At 47.1% G+C, this 15,681-nt stretch overlaps 1 protein-coding gene across 6 annotated transcripts in view; it reads left to right on the forward strand.

The window, feature by feature from the left end:
* Window positions 1-3,648: 3,648 nt before the first annotated feature.
* Window positions 3,649-15,681, forward strand: part of Ca-beta (Calcium channel protein beta subunit) — a 68,362-nt gene continuing 56,329 nt past the window's right edge. For all 6 annotated transcript variants that reach the window (XM_076385613.1, XM_076385614.1, XM_076385615.1 and 3 more), the window contains exon 1: window positions 3,649-4,132. In XM_076385613.1, the coding sequence (XP_076241728.1) occupies window positions 3,764-4,132 (369 nt within the window). In that variant the 5' untranslated portion in view covers window positions 3,649-3,763. The remainder of the gene's footprint in view (window positions 4,133-15,681) is intronic.

Consider the following 15,681-nt stretch of genomic DNA (forward strand, 5'->3'; position numbering starts at 1 on the left):
GTTTAAGTAATTACACCGCTGGATAATGAGACCAGTCTCTGTTAGCTCGGTCCGCGCCTGTTAGCGTAAACTAATGTCGTGTAATTAAACGAAATCGCTGGTTTTAATGACTGCCGCGGTAAACAGCTTAACGACGTGCGCCTATCATCATTTCGAAATTGGTTACGTGCAATGAATTCCGTGATAAGAGGCACGCGCTAGGCGATAAACGAGACGATTTCCCATCATTCAATTTGTTTGAATTATTCTGCGATGTGTTCTCATCGGAATAACGTCATATTCATGAGCTTTGCCTAATTTTGTAATAGATATGTAAAAATATATATGTAGGACTTCTTGATAATCAACCCTAAAGATGCAGATAGTCGTGTTGTCTATGTTTCCTTAAAAATACAGTACTCGTTATAGGCTCTCTGCTCACTCTCGTCTCCTATAACATCAAAGTTACTACACGTTGTTATGCATAATCTCATCCTAGTGATCCTCCTATATCCCAGTGCTCAACCCCTGGTCTATTAAGTATCACTGTTGCAATGGATGCAGTCGAGGCAAGGTCATCCCTTGACACTCAGAAACCCTAGTCCCAGGGTGGTACCACTTCCTGTTCCCCAAGGGACGACCTCGCGCTTAGGGCCCACGCCATCATCCCTGGCAGCCAAGAAGCGGGCCAGTCCTGGCGCAAGGCTAACGAGCGATTAAGAGGGAAACAATTGCCGAGCGGAAACGCAGCCACGTGTCGGACAACCCTCACGCCAGTGGCGAAAGGCGCGTGTCGACGCGCCGCAGCGGTGCTCGCGTGCGCTGGCGCATGCGATCGATACCAAACACCGCCGGGGTTTTCGCGTCCCCGCGCGACGTCACGATACAAGAGCCGAGAGGGACCGATAGAGGACGACGCCGACCGAGACCGGCCGAGGTAGCGCGAGCCGCGGTAGCAGCAGCCGTCGACGCGAGCACGGCCCAACCGTCACCGTCGTTTCGACGTCGTGCAGACTTTCTTACCGCCGATCGTCTCCACGCGGAAATCAGTTCCCGTCGCGGGCAACCATCGCCGACTGCTGCGTAACGCATCGAGCACGGGCCTCGGTGCTCGCGAGCCGCGCGCGAAAGTGCAACCGAGTGCTGTGTTTCGTCTCTTGACTGGAAAGGTCGCTGTACGAGGACACCGAGTCCAACGGAAATTCGAGTAAGTCAGGAATGAGGATCTTGCCCCTTGGGTAGTGTAACATTCGACCTCGATCCCTCTCTCGTGCTTGTCAATTTTCAATTGTCTCTAGCGTGATAGGTTAGAGTGATCCTTCCAGTGGGTCCTCTACTTTATAGAATTCAATTATCTTAAAAAACAAGGGAATGAGAGCGTTTAAACTACCCATGGATCTCGCGGGCGATGGGATAGGCATGTCTGACCAGTGATGGTATTTTCTACTTCTTCATGCGTCCACTTTTAGCGATAGGGTCCTGACGATTAGAGGGATAATTGGAATAGAATTAGTGGAAGGATAGATGGGAGCATCTCCTGTGAGAGAATAGAGGCAATTTATGTATCTGAATCGCGTCTGACCAGAGACGAGCCGCAACCCCTTTAGGTCGCAGCGCAGCTGAGCTCGACCGGGCGCGACCCACAACCCTACATTCGCGGTCTGCGGCGTGACCTAACCTCAACTTACCCCACCTTAGGCGAGCTTCATCGCCACCCTCTCCCCACCCCTCAGGGAGATCGGGACAGCAGGGAGGACTTTACGCACCCGGTTTATCGTTTTGATTTCACGCCAGTTAACGCGTCGATTCTTTCGCTGCGGACGTTCGCGCGCTCGACCACGCTCGCAACTTCCATCTTCGCCAGGTTAACGCTAGCAACGTGACGCTTTCCGTGGTGGCCGCTCAAGGTAACGGTGCAGAGCTGCCATAACTTTCGAACGGTCGGGTCTGACCTTGGCAGAGAGAAGTTCGCGTATATCACTATCAACCAACGACGTCTTCCGGTGGCGTTAATTAATGGTAATCGATTTGACGGATCGCGACCGACCTCGCTATCGTTTTAACGATCGTCGCGATGACGACGTAATCAGATGTTTGTATCGATACTTGCAAAAATTGGTCGCTGGAAGCTTCGTCGCTGAGGGTTTCGCCGAACCTATTTGGTTTGAAACGAATTGGACTAGGGGATGTTAAATCAATTTGAGAAACTTTTCCATATATTTTACTTCATTATTTTCTTGTAACAGTGTCCTAATTTAGTTTCATTTAGTGATAATTATTCACTTTAAAATTTCTTTGAAGTTTCTGAAAGTTAGCTGAAATTCTGTGGACGATATTCATGTTTGGCTTATCCTCTAACAGTGTTTACATTATTTTACCTTGTATAACGTTTAATTTCTAGGTGTTTCTAAGCGTAATCTAATCGTTAAGTAAATAGAACTGCGTGACCTCGAGGGGTACTGCAAACGTAATCCTCCAAGAACGTCGATGAATGTTAAATGGTATACAAGGTGGGACAATAAATGTGCACGTGTCACCGCGTCAAAATTGCTTGGCTCACTAAAATTAAATCGAATTATCCGCCGCGGTGTATGGGCTTGAAAATTGAATTTACATCTTACGTGGTTGCGGTAGTGTTGCATCGTATGCCAAAGGCTGCCGGAAGCTATAGACTCGTTTTCCTGCACCGTTCGCCAAACGGTTTAACCGTGTCGTCGTGTGACTAGAATACTTTCGCGACGCTTGTGAACGACAAGGTGTTTCGATTGTTTATCTGTATGGAATCTGACTAGACTGTCGTCTATACAAACCTAGCAATCGACTTGCATATAAAACGTAGACTAGATGTACATATTTCTATAATGTTTCCTTACGTAGATTATTTAATTTTTTTTTAGACGCTCGACATAAAAAAATTTATTTAGGGGTCTGAAGATACGTTTAAGTTGACTAGAAAATCTTGATAAATTGTTAGAAAATTATTGTGAAATTTTTGAAAAAATCAGAGATACTGACGATCGTAGAAAATTGTGGAAAATACTGTCTGTGATTGTAAGGCACAGTAATGTACATAATCTACATAGAAGATCGTAAAATATTTCACTTGTTATTAAGCAATAAATCCCGAGAGTAAAGAAAACACATATGGCCATTATACACTGCACAGACCTCAGACAAAAACAATCCAAAAGCAACTCAAAGAATAAACCCCACCAATCACAACTTCACCTCTCTAAAAACAATTCCTACCCCCTCCCGAAAATCCAAAACATAGACCTCAAGCCACCAATCAGATTTCCATCGCTCCCCCTAATCCCTCGCCGCTTTTTGTTTACAGACTCTCGGGCCTCCGTCCGTAGTTCTCCACCTGTGAGCCTCTCGTCGTTTCCGTTCACCGCGCCGTCTCCGCCGCACGCACAAAAGTCCCAATCAGGAGAGGAAGCAGGGAAGAAGCTTCTTCCGCGCAGAGCCCAAGGCCTCGAGAGGGTAGCTCGAGCAGAAGAGCTGGGTCGTGAGGGGTCCGCGAAGCGTAGCGTTTGGGTGTGATGTGGTGGAGCCCCCCGGGGGGCCGCGGGGGCAGGAGGTTCGAGGCAGATCGGTCGTGAGGGCCCCAGGCACGGCTCTGCTGCCCCGCGGCGAGGTCGCCGGAGGGGCGGAGGAGGAGGTAGGATGGTGTGACCTCCGGCGTTATCCCGCCCGACGCGGAGGTGGTGCTGGAGGTGGCGGAGGCGGCGGCGGAGTCGAGCACCTGCTGCTCGACTCGGAGGAGGAGGAGCGGACGGCGATGTCGAGGCAGCATCGCGGTGAACGGGACCACGTGAGCCGTTGCGACCTCCGAGAACAGCGCGACCTCCGCAACCTTCGGGACCTGCGCGACGTCAGGGACCTCAGGGATCTCAGGGACTATCGGGACGTCCGGGACATCAGGGACGACAGGGACCTCCGCGACGACCACGACTTCAGGGACGACAGGGATCTTCGACACGTCAGAGACGTCAGGGATATCAGGGACGACAGGGACCTTCGCGACGTCAGGGAGGTTAGAGACGTCCGGGATATCAGGGACGAAAGGGAGAGGCACGGTCCCGGCAGGTACCTGGATTACGATCACCATCCCACCGCTGCGTCCACCTCGGCACTTACCAACAATCCGGTGAGTCTGTTTTTTCTCTTCTTTTTTGCGAATGTGCTTAAGACGTTCAATGGAGAAGATCGACGGGGTGGGTGATAAGCGGCTGGATATTATCCGCTGTTAGCTTTGGGGCTGCTGGGGATCGTGAAAGGGACTCGACGCTTTGAGGTTGGATGTAGGTCAAGGTTCGCCATAAGAGTGTTTTGGTACTGTAGACGCAAACGAAATTGGAGTTATGAAAGGGAGCGAGAGGGACTTAGTCAACATAGGCCCACGGGTTAATCGGTGCTTAAATATTCAGCTTTTTGGTAAAGGAAGGCTTTGAAGTTTGGTGATAGGATCGATCTGCCTTCCCGGCGGTACCGTTCGCTACTGAAATTATTGCAGCAACTGATGGGAAGCTACTGGGTGTCACTAGTAAGTGAGAATAGTTGGAGAGATATCAAAAATTATTAGTAAACTATAGTGTCTCGTTCTAAGTACTATAAGCGTATGCGTAGGTATTCTCAAGTTTGTCCTAGTTTCTAGGGTTCCACTTCCATAGGCGAGAAAAGCCATAAATTAACTCATCATATAGGGGTATATATTCCACGTTATCTCCTCGACCAATATTGAAGTCTTGAAGAATTTCGAAAAGTTAGGGTTGGAGGCAATTACAAGTTTGGAGGATCGAAGTAGTTTCTGCCGCGGCAACGCGGTCTTATCTCCCTCAGTCAAACAGTCAGGAAGAACTGGATCGAAACTTTGTCGTCTCGTGGATATTTCCGTTTATTGAATCTTTCATTGGCGTTTCTACGTATCTTTACGAAATTTGATACAGACGGAAGACGCTACCGAATGTCTCGTTCAAAGCGTCGTTAAATAAGAGTACCTCTGCAAGCAATATCCACGCGTCTATGTAACGTGCTTTACGTAAAGCATCAGTCATAGAAGTGCAACTGTACGAAACATAGATCCACGTCTCAAGTATTTCCACTTCGATATTCTGTCGATTTAACGTTGCGCAATATTATGCTGCTCGCTCAGCCGACTTTCTCGCGTCTGTAGTCGCGCTTCCTATCAACCACGATCGTCTATAGAGACAAATTCTATTTCTCGTATCAGCCAGCACCCTGGATCGCCAATTTCGTTCTAATTTATAACACGACTAGAAAGTATCGTTTGCGCAACGTCTAGCAATAATATCGAGTACAAATATTAATCCCTCAGCAGGAGAATGTTAATTTATCATCGGCCAGATAGGGAAACGTAGCTCTAATGCGACCAGAAGGATTCGAGGAAAACTAGTTCGCGAAGGGAAAGTCGCCTAATCTAGGTTCACCGTGACGGAATTGAATGCAGGCAAAGGAACGGCGTGGTGAACGCAAGAAAATGAAAGATGGACGGATCAAAGCAGCCACTTTTGCCCTAGTTGCTCGTCACCCCTGATATCCACGGTATCCAGCGATCGCGGTCTTCATTTAGCGCCTCTGCATCTTTCATAGGGGCTAGTTCCGTGGAAGCTGCAGCCACGTTGGTGCCTCTCATTTGCAGCTGCATTCAGCCTCTCTCGGCATCCTTTCTTGTCGACGCGGTCGCGCGACCCCTCCCCTGGGCCGAGCGTTCTCGAGGGTCAGAGAAGTGCTAATGAGACAGACACGAGATGATAGGGTGGAAAATGGAATCGAGCCTCTTGCGAGAGCTTCCTTTTTAGCTCGGCTGCCGATGGTAACGGGCATGACGCGCGCGCGACACCGGAAACTGGGCCACGCTTCGTCCCCCAAGGTCGATCCTGAGAGATTTTAATAGCGTTACGCGCTCCGCTGCTTGCCGGACCAACCACGTTCGCGTTTGGGACAATGGGTGCGGGAGTTTTTAATTGCTGGCTTGAGTGCAGTTGCGAGGTGACTCGAGCTTTCGTTTTTTAGGGGGACTCTTTCAATTTCGGGAGTTTCTATTCGCTTGGATATTATTATGTTCGCTGAACTCGTTTTATTCAATGGTTTTATGAAACAGTTTTTTCATGCAACTTTTCTGCGACTTCTCTTTTTTGTGGAATAGTAATGTGACATACATTAGTGGAAGATTGCAAGATGTGGTGACATTTATCAGTTCCATTTTTCAAGTTATCAATGTTTTTTGGGAGACGAGAATTGAAAGTATTCTTATCCTGAATTTGTAATCAGTTATAATTATTTTTATTTGTCACGATTAAGAACAATAAAGTTATTTTGATTAAGTTAATTTATCAACCGCGTTATCTCTCTCAGACGACCATGGATTATCAGGATTACTTTATTTTTTTGCAAACATGATTTTTTGTATTCTTTGTTGTCGCGAATATTATATTACATATTATTTATCAAAGATCATCGAGCATTTGCCCTAAAAAGTAGAGGATGAACTTTGAACATTACGGTTTCATGAGTGATCTTCACCAGTTGCGCTGTAAATTAATTTTCGTCTTCTGTCCCTTTCACTGTTAAGCATATGCTAATTTTCAATAAAAATGCACAGATTAACGGCAAAAATAACACAAATAGCGGTGACGAGTAGGACGATTTCTGTTGCCTACAAACCAACAAAGTCAGAACAACACTTCAGAGCAAACAGTTAAGTGGAGTGTCTTCTTAAAAAAGTATTTCTAACAAAAACCATGCAGCTCCTAAATTCCCCCTCAGTGGGATCGATGTCGCAAGAAAAACTTATCTGGACACCCAGCGCTGATTTATTCGTTTACTTTCTATTCGATATGGAAATCAGTTTACAGCGTGCTCGTTACGCGTGTCGTGCGAACGGCTTGAATGTGGATTCGTTTTTAACGCAAACACCGCGAATTACTGACATTTACCAAATATCCGGTTGTCGAAAATTTGCATTCGGAGGTCAGCAGCTCTCCTGTGGCCACATTAAAATGTTAACTGGCAAGAAGTGTCTCTCGGACGTAACAGCTTTTTTCGCGCCGCGGACCGAGGGCGACAAGATCACTTCTTTAATCGACATCCTTATTCGCGCGTACCAGTATCAATCACGAGCGTATTTATCATCGTCCACCTCCAAGGAGGTGGTTCCTCTACTTATCTCGATCGCGCGTTCTACACGCTTCATAATCGTACACCTGTAATCATGCAAATAACGGGGCATGCGTTTAAGAGCAACTATGTAACTACCGACAGCGACAATCGCGGCAACTTAATCGAGACCTTCCTGTTCGTGTGCGCTCGTACACAGCCAATTATCGATCGTTTCTCAATGTCAAAAATGTATCGGCGTTTACCCAGGAAAAGTAAACGATTAATTATCACTCCACTGGACAGATCGATGGACGTTCCGTGGAAAGTGAAAATCGGTCTCTGTTGTTAGAGGTTGGATGGGTGCGAGGAGAATGGAGTAATATGTATGACGCTGTGGTGGAAAATTGGAACAACTCGGATTGTAATCGGGTAATCGATTCGCCTCGTGATCCCGTATCGTGTGTGCAGCTTACGCGCAGCTAATGCAAATGAAATTTTACATATTTATGGAACGCGTTCGTTCCCGCGCGCAAAGCCACCGATCCTTCGTTTTCGACTCAATTAACGTGTCAGTTCCAGAGGCTCGCCGATAGAAAGGAATTTTATGCCGATCGTCCATAATAATAAATCGACGTATTTTCGACTGTGTTTTTCATCCGCGGTTGGGGAAATATCAAATTTGTTTTTTCGGTATGTAAATGCAGGGTATAGATATATGTTGGTTAAACAGGAGTTGGAAATTATTTGAGTCATTTGCTATAGAAACATACGTAGAATTAGACATAGAGTTACGATACAACCTGGGATACTGACATGAGAAAATGTGAAACTTTATTGGATGCATCCACTGTCTTCTTAAATGCATTCAAATGCATTATATTTATACCTCCACACAAATATGAAATTTTTAAGTATCTTCTACCGTAAATACGTTGTACACAGTTCAAAGTGTTTAAATTCCAAGCAAACCAAATTAGAGAATTCCAAACAAACATCTCACTGTGCAGTGGCTTCGTTGAACCAGGACGTAACTCATTTCCAACAATACTCCTTCCTCGTAAACCTCCTCCAGCAGAAATGCTTGTCCCCGTAAACAACTTTTATACGTACGTCCTCCGATATCCTTTTACAACGGTCTAAAAAGTTCGTACCTACATATGGCGTGGCAATAACTCACGATGTTTCATTAAACGCGGCCCAATAAGACGCCGTACAATCGATCTCCCACCTTGGCGAAGGATGGATACCACTTGCTACCGGGCCAACATCGCAAATAGATCAAGGAAACTCGTAACAGCGGCTCTCCAGGCCGTGGAGAAATATCAGCTCGAGAAGTCTTGCCGCCCACGCGGTTCTCGAGAAGACCGTCGATCAGCAGATCTCATCCGTGCTCGCGGATCGATTATCGTGCACTAGATAGCCCCAGAAAGTGCGTCACGCGCTGAAAGATTCAGGACCACGAAAATAGCCTGTGTCGACCAGGCTGCGCGGGGGCTGCATCGATCTAACTGCATCATTCGATGCAACGAGGCGGACACGTAGGTAGCCGTTGTGTTCACGGGGGGCAGGAGACAAGGTGTAATAAATTTCCCCGAAAAAACGGCGCATCGAGGAGCACGTAGCGCGTGGCTCGATCGATGGAGAGCCGAAGGGCCGTGGCGGGCGTTCGGTTCGCCGAGTTCTTCGGGGTAGTGGGTCTCCCGATGGCAACCACGGTCTCCAGACCCGGTTCCATCGAATATAGGTCAGTGTACAAGGCGGCAGGAGCAAAAGAGCAGCTCAGACTTTTAGCCGTGAGCACGAGATCGTCCTGTAGCGAGCTCTCGGCTGTGCGCGCGGCCACCAGACTACTAACGGCCAAACGGGTTTGCGCACCGCTTCCCTTCCTCCTTTTTTCTCCCGTTTCCTTCTTGCTGAGAAAGGATTCCTCCGGACGTGTCTCTTCTCCGCTGCCCTGCCCGATTCACTGTCGAAATTATTCTTAATGGACCGCTCGCGGTGCGTATCGTGTATACTGACACTCGCTCGACCGGTCGCTCTTTCGAGATCGAGGAATCCGTGTAATGCGTTTTCGAGTTCTGCAATTAAATGTTTCATTGTCTTGTGCTCGATACACGCTGTCCCATCTCGAGGACCTTTGGAGAGGAGTGAGTCGAGGGGACAGTGTTTGTGGTGGAAGATTGGAGTCCTGGACCTGGACTAACACGAGCTGAGCTCAATGAGTGTCTGGGACCACAATTGTGGTCTTCTCGAATTTCTGGAAGGAGTGATTTTTCAACGTTCAGAGTAGGATACTCCACCAGGGAATTTAAAAACTCTCTGGAAGTTAGATATCTACTGGATGTGATTTATGCATACTTGTGATAGGAACTTTGAGTCCTGGGACCTAGACCAACATCGAAGCTGGGTGTTTGCAAATTCAGTTAGAAGCTTTCTTAAATTTTCGAAAAGAGCAACTCTTTTCCTGTCCCACCAGAGAACACAGAAACATGTCAGAAGCATCTAGGCGCTAGGTATCTCAGGACATTATGTCACGCGTACACTTGAACTTCAGACAGATTACGAAATGAAGAAAAGCGTTATGTGAATGCACACTGCACAGGCTTCCGATTGAAGCACTACAGGTTAGACGGATGTCCATCGCGCCACCCGAAGCATTTCCATTCTACAAACTCCACCCACCTCTTTCTTTAAACCCAACCGTGCCAAAGACATGAGCTCTTATATCAAGGATCTCCGCGAGCTGGAGTCAGCAGACGAGTCAGCCAGCATCTCACAATGCAACAAGAGGCAGAAGATCGCGGCGATAAAGAATACAGCGACAAATTCTCGTTTCTTGCCTTCAGACCGCCCCCTCGAAACGACGAAAAAGAGGGAGGGAGAGAGGAGCGCGTGAACGTGGGAGGGAAAGAAACGGACGGGCGAGGGATAAAAAGAAGGAGGCAAAGAAGAAGCATGCGAGGAGGACGGACGTGAGATCTCGCGAGACAAGACCCAGGGGCCTTTGTTGTCCTAGGCTGGCAGGCTTTCGGTCCACTTCTAGACTGTGTTTTGTTACAACACGCCATAGTTGTTACGCTCTTTCTTTCCTCCCTCCATCGGCGGTCCTTAAACACGTTCTAAGCCACCGGGCTCCCGTCCTTCGCTCCTCTGCCCTTGCTCCTCCGCCCGTGCACGCGAGCAGACAGTGGTTAGAATGTAGCTGCTTAATGCACAGACGCTCGGGCAGGGATACGGATCGCGAATCGTTGTCGGCCGCGTCGCGTACACCTGCAGAATTAGCCGCGGAAAAGGACGAAAAAGGCAGGACTCGGGACTAGGGCTCAGCCGCGGGCCACCGAAATTGCAGAATTATGACTCTTCTCGGAATGCTCAGTCGAGTGTCGCCTGCCCGTATTAGAGAGGAGGGAAAAGGACGCAGGTCCTCTTCCCTTTGAACGGTGCCCTTCGGCCATGAAAAAGGAAGAGGTGCGACTGGTGCGTCCAGCACCCTCTCTTCCTTTGCACCTGATCGAACCTGCCTGCTGCCCTCTCCCGCTTAATTGGAAAGATCCACGAAGATCGAGCATTGTTTGCGAACAAGAGTCGCGTGAAACACGCGAACCGAGGATTTCTATGGTGGAACGGGAGAAACTCGATCGTAGTTCGGGAGCGTAATAGAAGTTAACGCCAGCCATCGGTGTACTCGATAACGCCGCGCTCCTGGAATAATTATCGGGAGGGCAGGTGGCGCGACACGAGAAATTGGAGTTTCCGGTCCGTCTGGAATGCCATCCGGCTGAACGAGGAATAATACCTGCGCCCGCGTCGCTTGCGAATGCAATTTCAACGTTCGAGGCTTCGCGGTAGGAATAACTGAAGTATAGAGATAATATGCTCTTAGAGGCCAATCTCTGCTGTGGTAGACGTACTACTACGTCTCTGTTATTCTGAGCTTTTATGTTGGTACACCTGTCAAATAGTTACTGTCTAGCTTCTCGTTTCAGTCTAGTGACAATCTTTACGAAATAGTTTGAGGAACATAAATAACAATTTATATGTGTTATGTCAATGATATAGGTGAATCTGTTTTATTACTTTGTCCTCGCTCATTGACAGTGTATCGATCAATGGTCTGACGTTTGACGTCTGAATTTCCTGCGCGTCGTTAATTAAACGGTGGTCGCTTAAGATGACACTTCAGACGCGATGCTTGAACCGTGATTATAGAGGGTAAGCTTAAATGGATAGCCTAATGAATTTTACAAGCTTCAGAAAATTTAGTATTCTGTGTTAAGAGAGAGAATACAGTCTCTATAGGTCTGCAGAGTATTTATCTTTGAAATGGAGCCACCGTAAATTGCAGCGGGACTTATGCTAGGTAATTTCAAATTAAATGGGACAATTATGTCTAGTTTTTTATTATATCTGTAGAAATTGCGAAACTTAAATATGAAACATGCCATATTAGCATTAATAATTATAAGTACAGATGAGCAGACATACTATTAAGTTTCACGTAATTTATTGCGGGTAAATTGAGCTCATTCCTTCTTAATTATTTTTAAATATATAATGTTACATGTAGCGGAGCAATTACCACTTGCGGAATGGCTCGGTTGATAAGTTAAGTACTTGTCACGAAGCTTTTACAAGGACTATATTTCTTAAACAAACTAAAATCTATTTACTTTATAATTCGTCACGATAAAGTCCTCCTCCATATCGTTCGAAGATATAATTCGCACGATAAATCCACCGTCACGATTCACTGAACTTCCGTTTGCTCCGCATCATAAATCATTAGCCACGTCCTGGTTTAGGTTGTTGGTTGGATTAGTTGCACAACGTTTTTTCTTTTTTTTTCGTCTAATTTCTCCTTCCCAGTTTTTACAAGAAGCAAAAGCTACAACAGCGTACGCGCAATTAAACGTATTTACTTGGCCGCGGTATCGCTGACTGAATATCTGAAAGTATCCCAGCCGCGCGTGGGATTTAAAAACAATAGTCGTGAAACAGCGAAGCGAGCCTCGACGATTAATTGGCTCCGGCGAGTATTCCTCTATCCACGCTTCAATGGCTATAATTCTCCCTGGTATCTAGACCGAACCGCGACTATTCTCGCCAGAAATACGCTCGAGACATCGTTTAATTATAATACTGCGGTCGGGGAACAAAAGCCGCGACATTTTTACTTTGCAGCCATTTATTTTAATAATGTAAGTTATCTATCGAGAGAAATTTATTGAACCGACGTGTGACAGGTACTATATCGTAGAGAATTGCCTATTTTAAAGTCTCTAGACACCAGACTATTTCTCCAGATTTATAAAATAATTTTTGTTCATAAAAGAAAGCATAATTTCCACTTTATTCTCTATATTAACAAATCCACTTTCTTCTAATCTCGTACCACTCCACGCCACTGCATCACCTTAGTCATTCAGCTCTTAAACAAAGATCCACTTTCTCGAGAGCACCCTTTCGCGTGATACGCCGATGGGGTCCGTGCAATAACAAATCAAAAAGCGAAAAGTCCTATCTGGCGAGAAGAGAGAGGAACACAGGAGAACAGGCAGCGGGATGAGAAAGCAAGAAGACTGTTCTATCCAGCATAAAGGAGCAAAGAGGAGGGTAGATTGGATCCTTACGTAAAATATCGCGGGGCTATCCGCGGGACGGTCGGCCGAATATTATTTCGCCTCGTAAAGATCCTGATGAGCGTCGGGGCCGGGATTATTTAATGACGCGTGTATCTCCGCGTCGGTGCGCGAAGCTCGTCCATGGCAGGTATAAAGGTATAAAGGTGATGCAGGACGAGAGGGGCTCGGGGGGAAGGTATGGCAAGCAAGTCTGTCGGTCAGGTATGCGAGTGCGGTACCACACTGGTGAGATTTACGCGTGTATGAGTGGGTGGAGAAGCTTGGCTGCGCGCACCGTGTTGCTGGACCAGCCTCGGGCTCTTCAGGATGGACTTGAAGCTCGCGGCAAATGACAGGGGATCGGAGGGATGACCTTCCGTCCCTTTCTATCCGCCGATCATCGGCCCAAGTGTCCGTCCAGGAGTCTCATTCCCTCTCCTAGGGCCTCCGAGCACAGTCCTTTCTCAGGTAAATCGAAACAGGTACCACCATCGGCCGACGTTTTTACCAATAGCAAGTCGAGGCCGTAGAGATCCTGTCGATGCACGGACAGGGGAGCAGGAGAGGGTCCAGGATGGATGAGGGGGCGTTTTTCGGTTCCACCCGCTTCGAGCGTCGATTTTTAGCGTGTGTTTACCGCTCATAGACGCGCGTACCTACCTGTGCTAAAAATATATGTGTACCACGAGAGAGAGACCAGTGTCCCTCTTACCTGCGCGAACGTTTTCTCACGAAGGATGATGTCCATGCGTTCATTAGCTTCCATGCTCCTCGGTGGGATCCCTTTTCGACCCTCTATCGATGACAGGAATTGAATTCCCCTGACCAGCCGATTTTGAAATAATTATAAGCTAACCCGGTGTAGGTAAATCATGTCTACTGCTTCTACAGAGAACGGCTGTGAAAGTCGAGACGTCGAGACTCGAATCTGTCATTATTCTTTCTAATTGGAGGATTTTATGATCGTTAATGATAGAATTCTGCTGCTATCGGAATGTATCATTCTGGTTAGGAGCAAGGACAGTATTCGTCACCAGAGGATGAACGTAATGTCCACGTTCGTGACAGAGTCATGGATCCCGAAATTCCGGTTTATTTATGGATGATGGGGGTTCAAATTACTTCACCTGTCAGCCATGGTTCCCGTCGAACTCGGTGCGTTCGACTTTCGAAGCTTCTGGACAAGAAGAAAAGACTTGCTCCGTGTACTTCATTGCGGGATTCCACGGGCACTTTATCATAGAAAATCTTGGTCGCCCTCTTTGCTTTCGCGGTCGAGAACACAGGACCCGCCTACCTGACGTGTTCAGGGATGAAGGATCTCGGAAAGGATCGCCTAAGAAAACAGAGAAACGCAGGACTCTAGACATCGCTGGACATTAGTGACACTTCATTAAGATAATTCTGACGGATTCAGGGTTTCGTCTTCTCTGGCCCTTTTCTTGGCACTCGAGTCGAAATGACAATAGAAGGGTACTTTAATAGACATGGATTGTGAAGCCAAAGGAATATATTAGAAACCCTTGACTGAAGCTCGTCTTTATTACTCAACTGTGGACTGGACCCAAGGCTCTTCTTACAGATGAAAAAAAGTTGAATACTATCAAATTTTACAGCAACAGAGAGATGGATATGAAGCTCCCAGAATTTCTAAATTTCTAACAAATTTCAGAAAAACTGAAAGTGATTCCATCTTAATGAGCAACCAATGTAGATACCAAGACCAATTGCAAGTTATCTGATGCATCACTAATATAAGACTACTTCTACATTCTAGACTACTTAGGACGATATAAGTTATGCTTCCAAAAACTCGATCCACCTGCGCAGAGGACTAATATTTAGAAAAACTGGAATCCCTCGAGTCCACTGACAGTTTCACCACGTGACGAGCATTATCCTCGAGCAGGCTTTCGCTAATCTAATTCATTTCGCGGAACAGATTATCCGTTCGTTCGTGCATGGACAACACTCTGTCCAAGTGAAACGCAGCTGCAGACTCGGTTTGACGAGGATGCCGCGGCCCGTAATTATTAATCGTTGCCGAAAGAAGCAGAAGAAGCTTTAGACACCAGGCTAGCGCACTGTCTGTGCACGAAATTGGTCGGTGACTAGCAGACGAGGCGGATAGCTCGCGAGCAATTTGGCGGCTGGTAACGAAGGGCCTGCGAAAACAAAGGATCGTCCTCGCTCTCCGGCCAATTGTTGCATTATTCATGCGTTTCTAGCAAGAAGCGGTCGTAAGCCATGCCCAGCCCCAGGACTACTCTTCCCTGCCTTTCTGCCCATGCGTCCTCTTCCCTCTTTTCTGCCTTCAAAATTCATTTTGTTCCCCTTGGGTGCCTTAGACGCACCATTAGTGCGCCGTTGAGCAGCGTATGGTCCCGGTTGTCGGGCTACCTCGATTACGAACGAAACTACGTAAAACGTCTTGGAGCTTCGAGGCTAAGCCTCTCCCTGTCCTGGAGACTGTGTCCAAATTTTCATCTCGATACACTCGAACGTCGATACATCTGAATTTTCGCTGAGGGAGTATTTTTATATTCCCTGTATACTGTAACTTATGATAGCTCGCCTTGGTAGCTCTATTAGAGTAGCGAGTGCATGCAAGTAAATTGCAAATGGTAGACAATATAAGCAGAAAATTATAACGAGGAAACACTCTATTCACGTGTGCCCTTTTAGCCTCCTGCTCAATTAATCTTTCTCGCTATTTAAATATGGCAACGGAGTATGGTAAAAGGCTCGCGTTAAGGAGCTCTACGCCAAGGTACAGCGCAAAGAATGCGTCCTCGAGTTTCGCCCGAAGAAATTCGTATTCGCCGTTCACACGCGTCCAAAGCGAACCGCGTCGAGGCCGAGTGGCCGTTCTTTGGGTCATTCGAGCGAGTTAAATTAATTAATAAGACTGATTTGTTTCTTGCCAGGGCGTTCGGCCTCTATGCCGAGGGGTTTT

The sequence above is a fragment of the Calliopsis andreniformis genome, chromosome 9 (genome assembly GCF_051401765.1).
Source record: "Calliopsis andreniformis isolate RMS-2024a chromosome 9, iyCalAndr_principal, whole genome shotgun sequence".
Taxonomy (NCBI): domain Eukaryota; kingdom Metazoa; phylum Arthropoda; class Insecta; order Hymenoptera; family Andrenidae; genus Calliopsis; species Calliopsis andreniformis.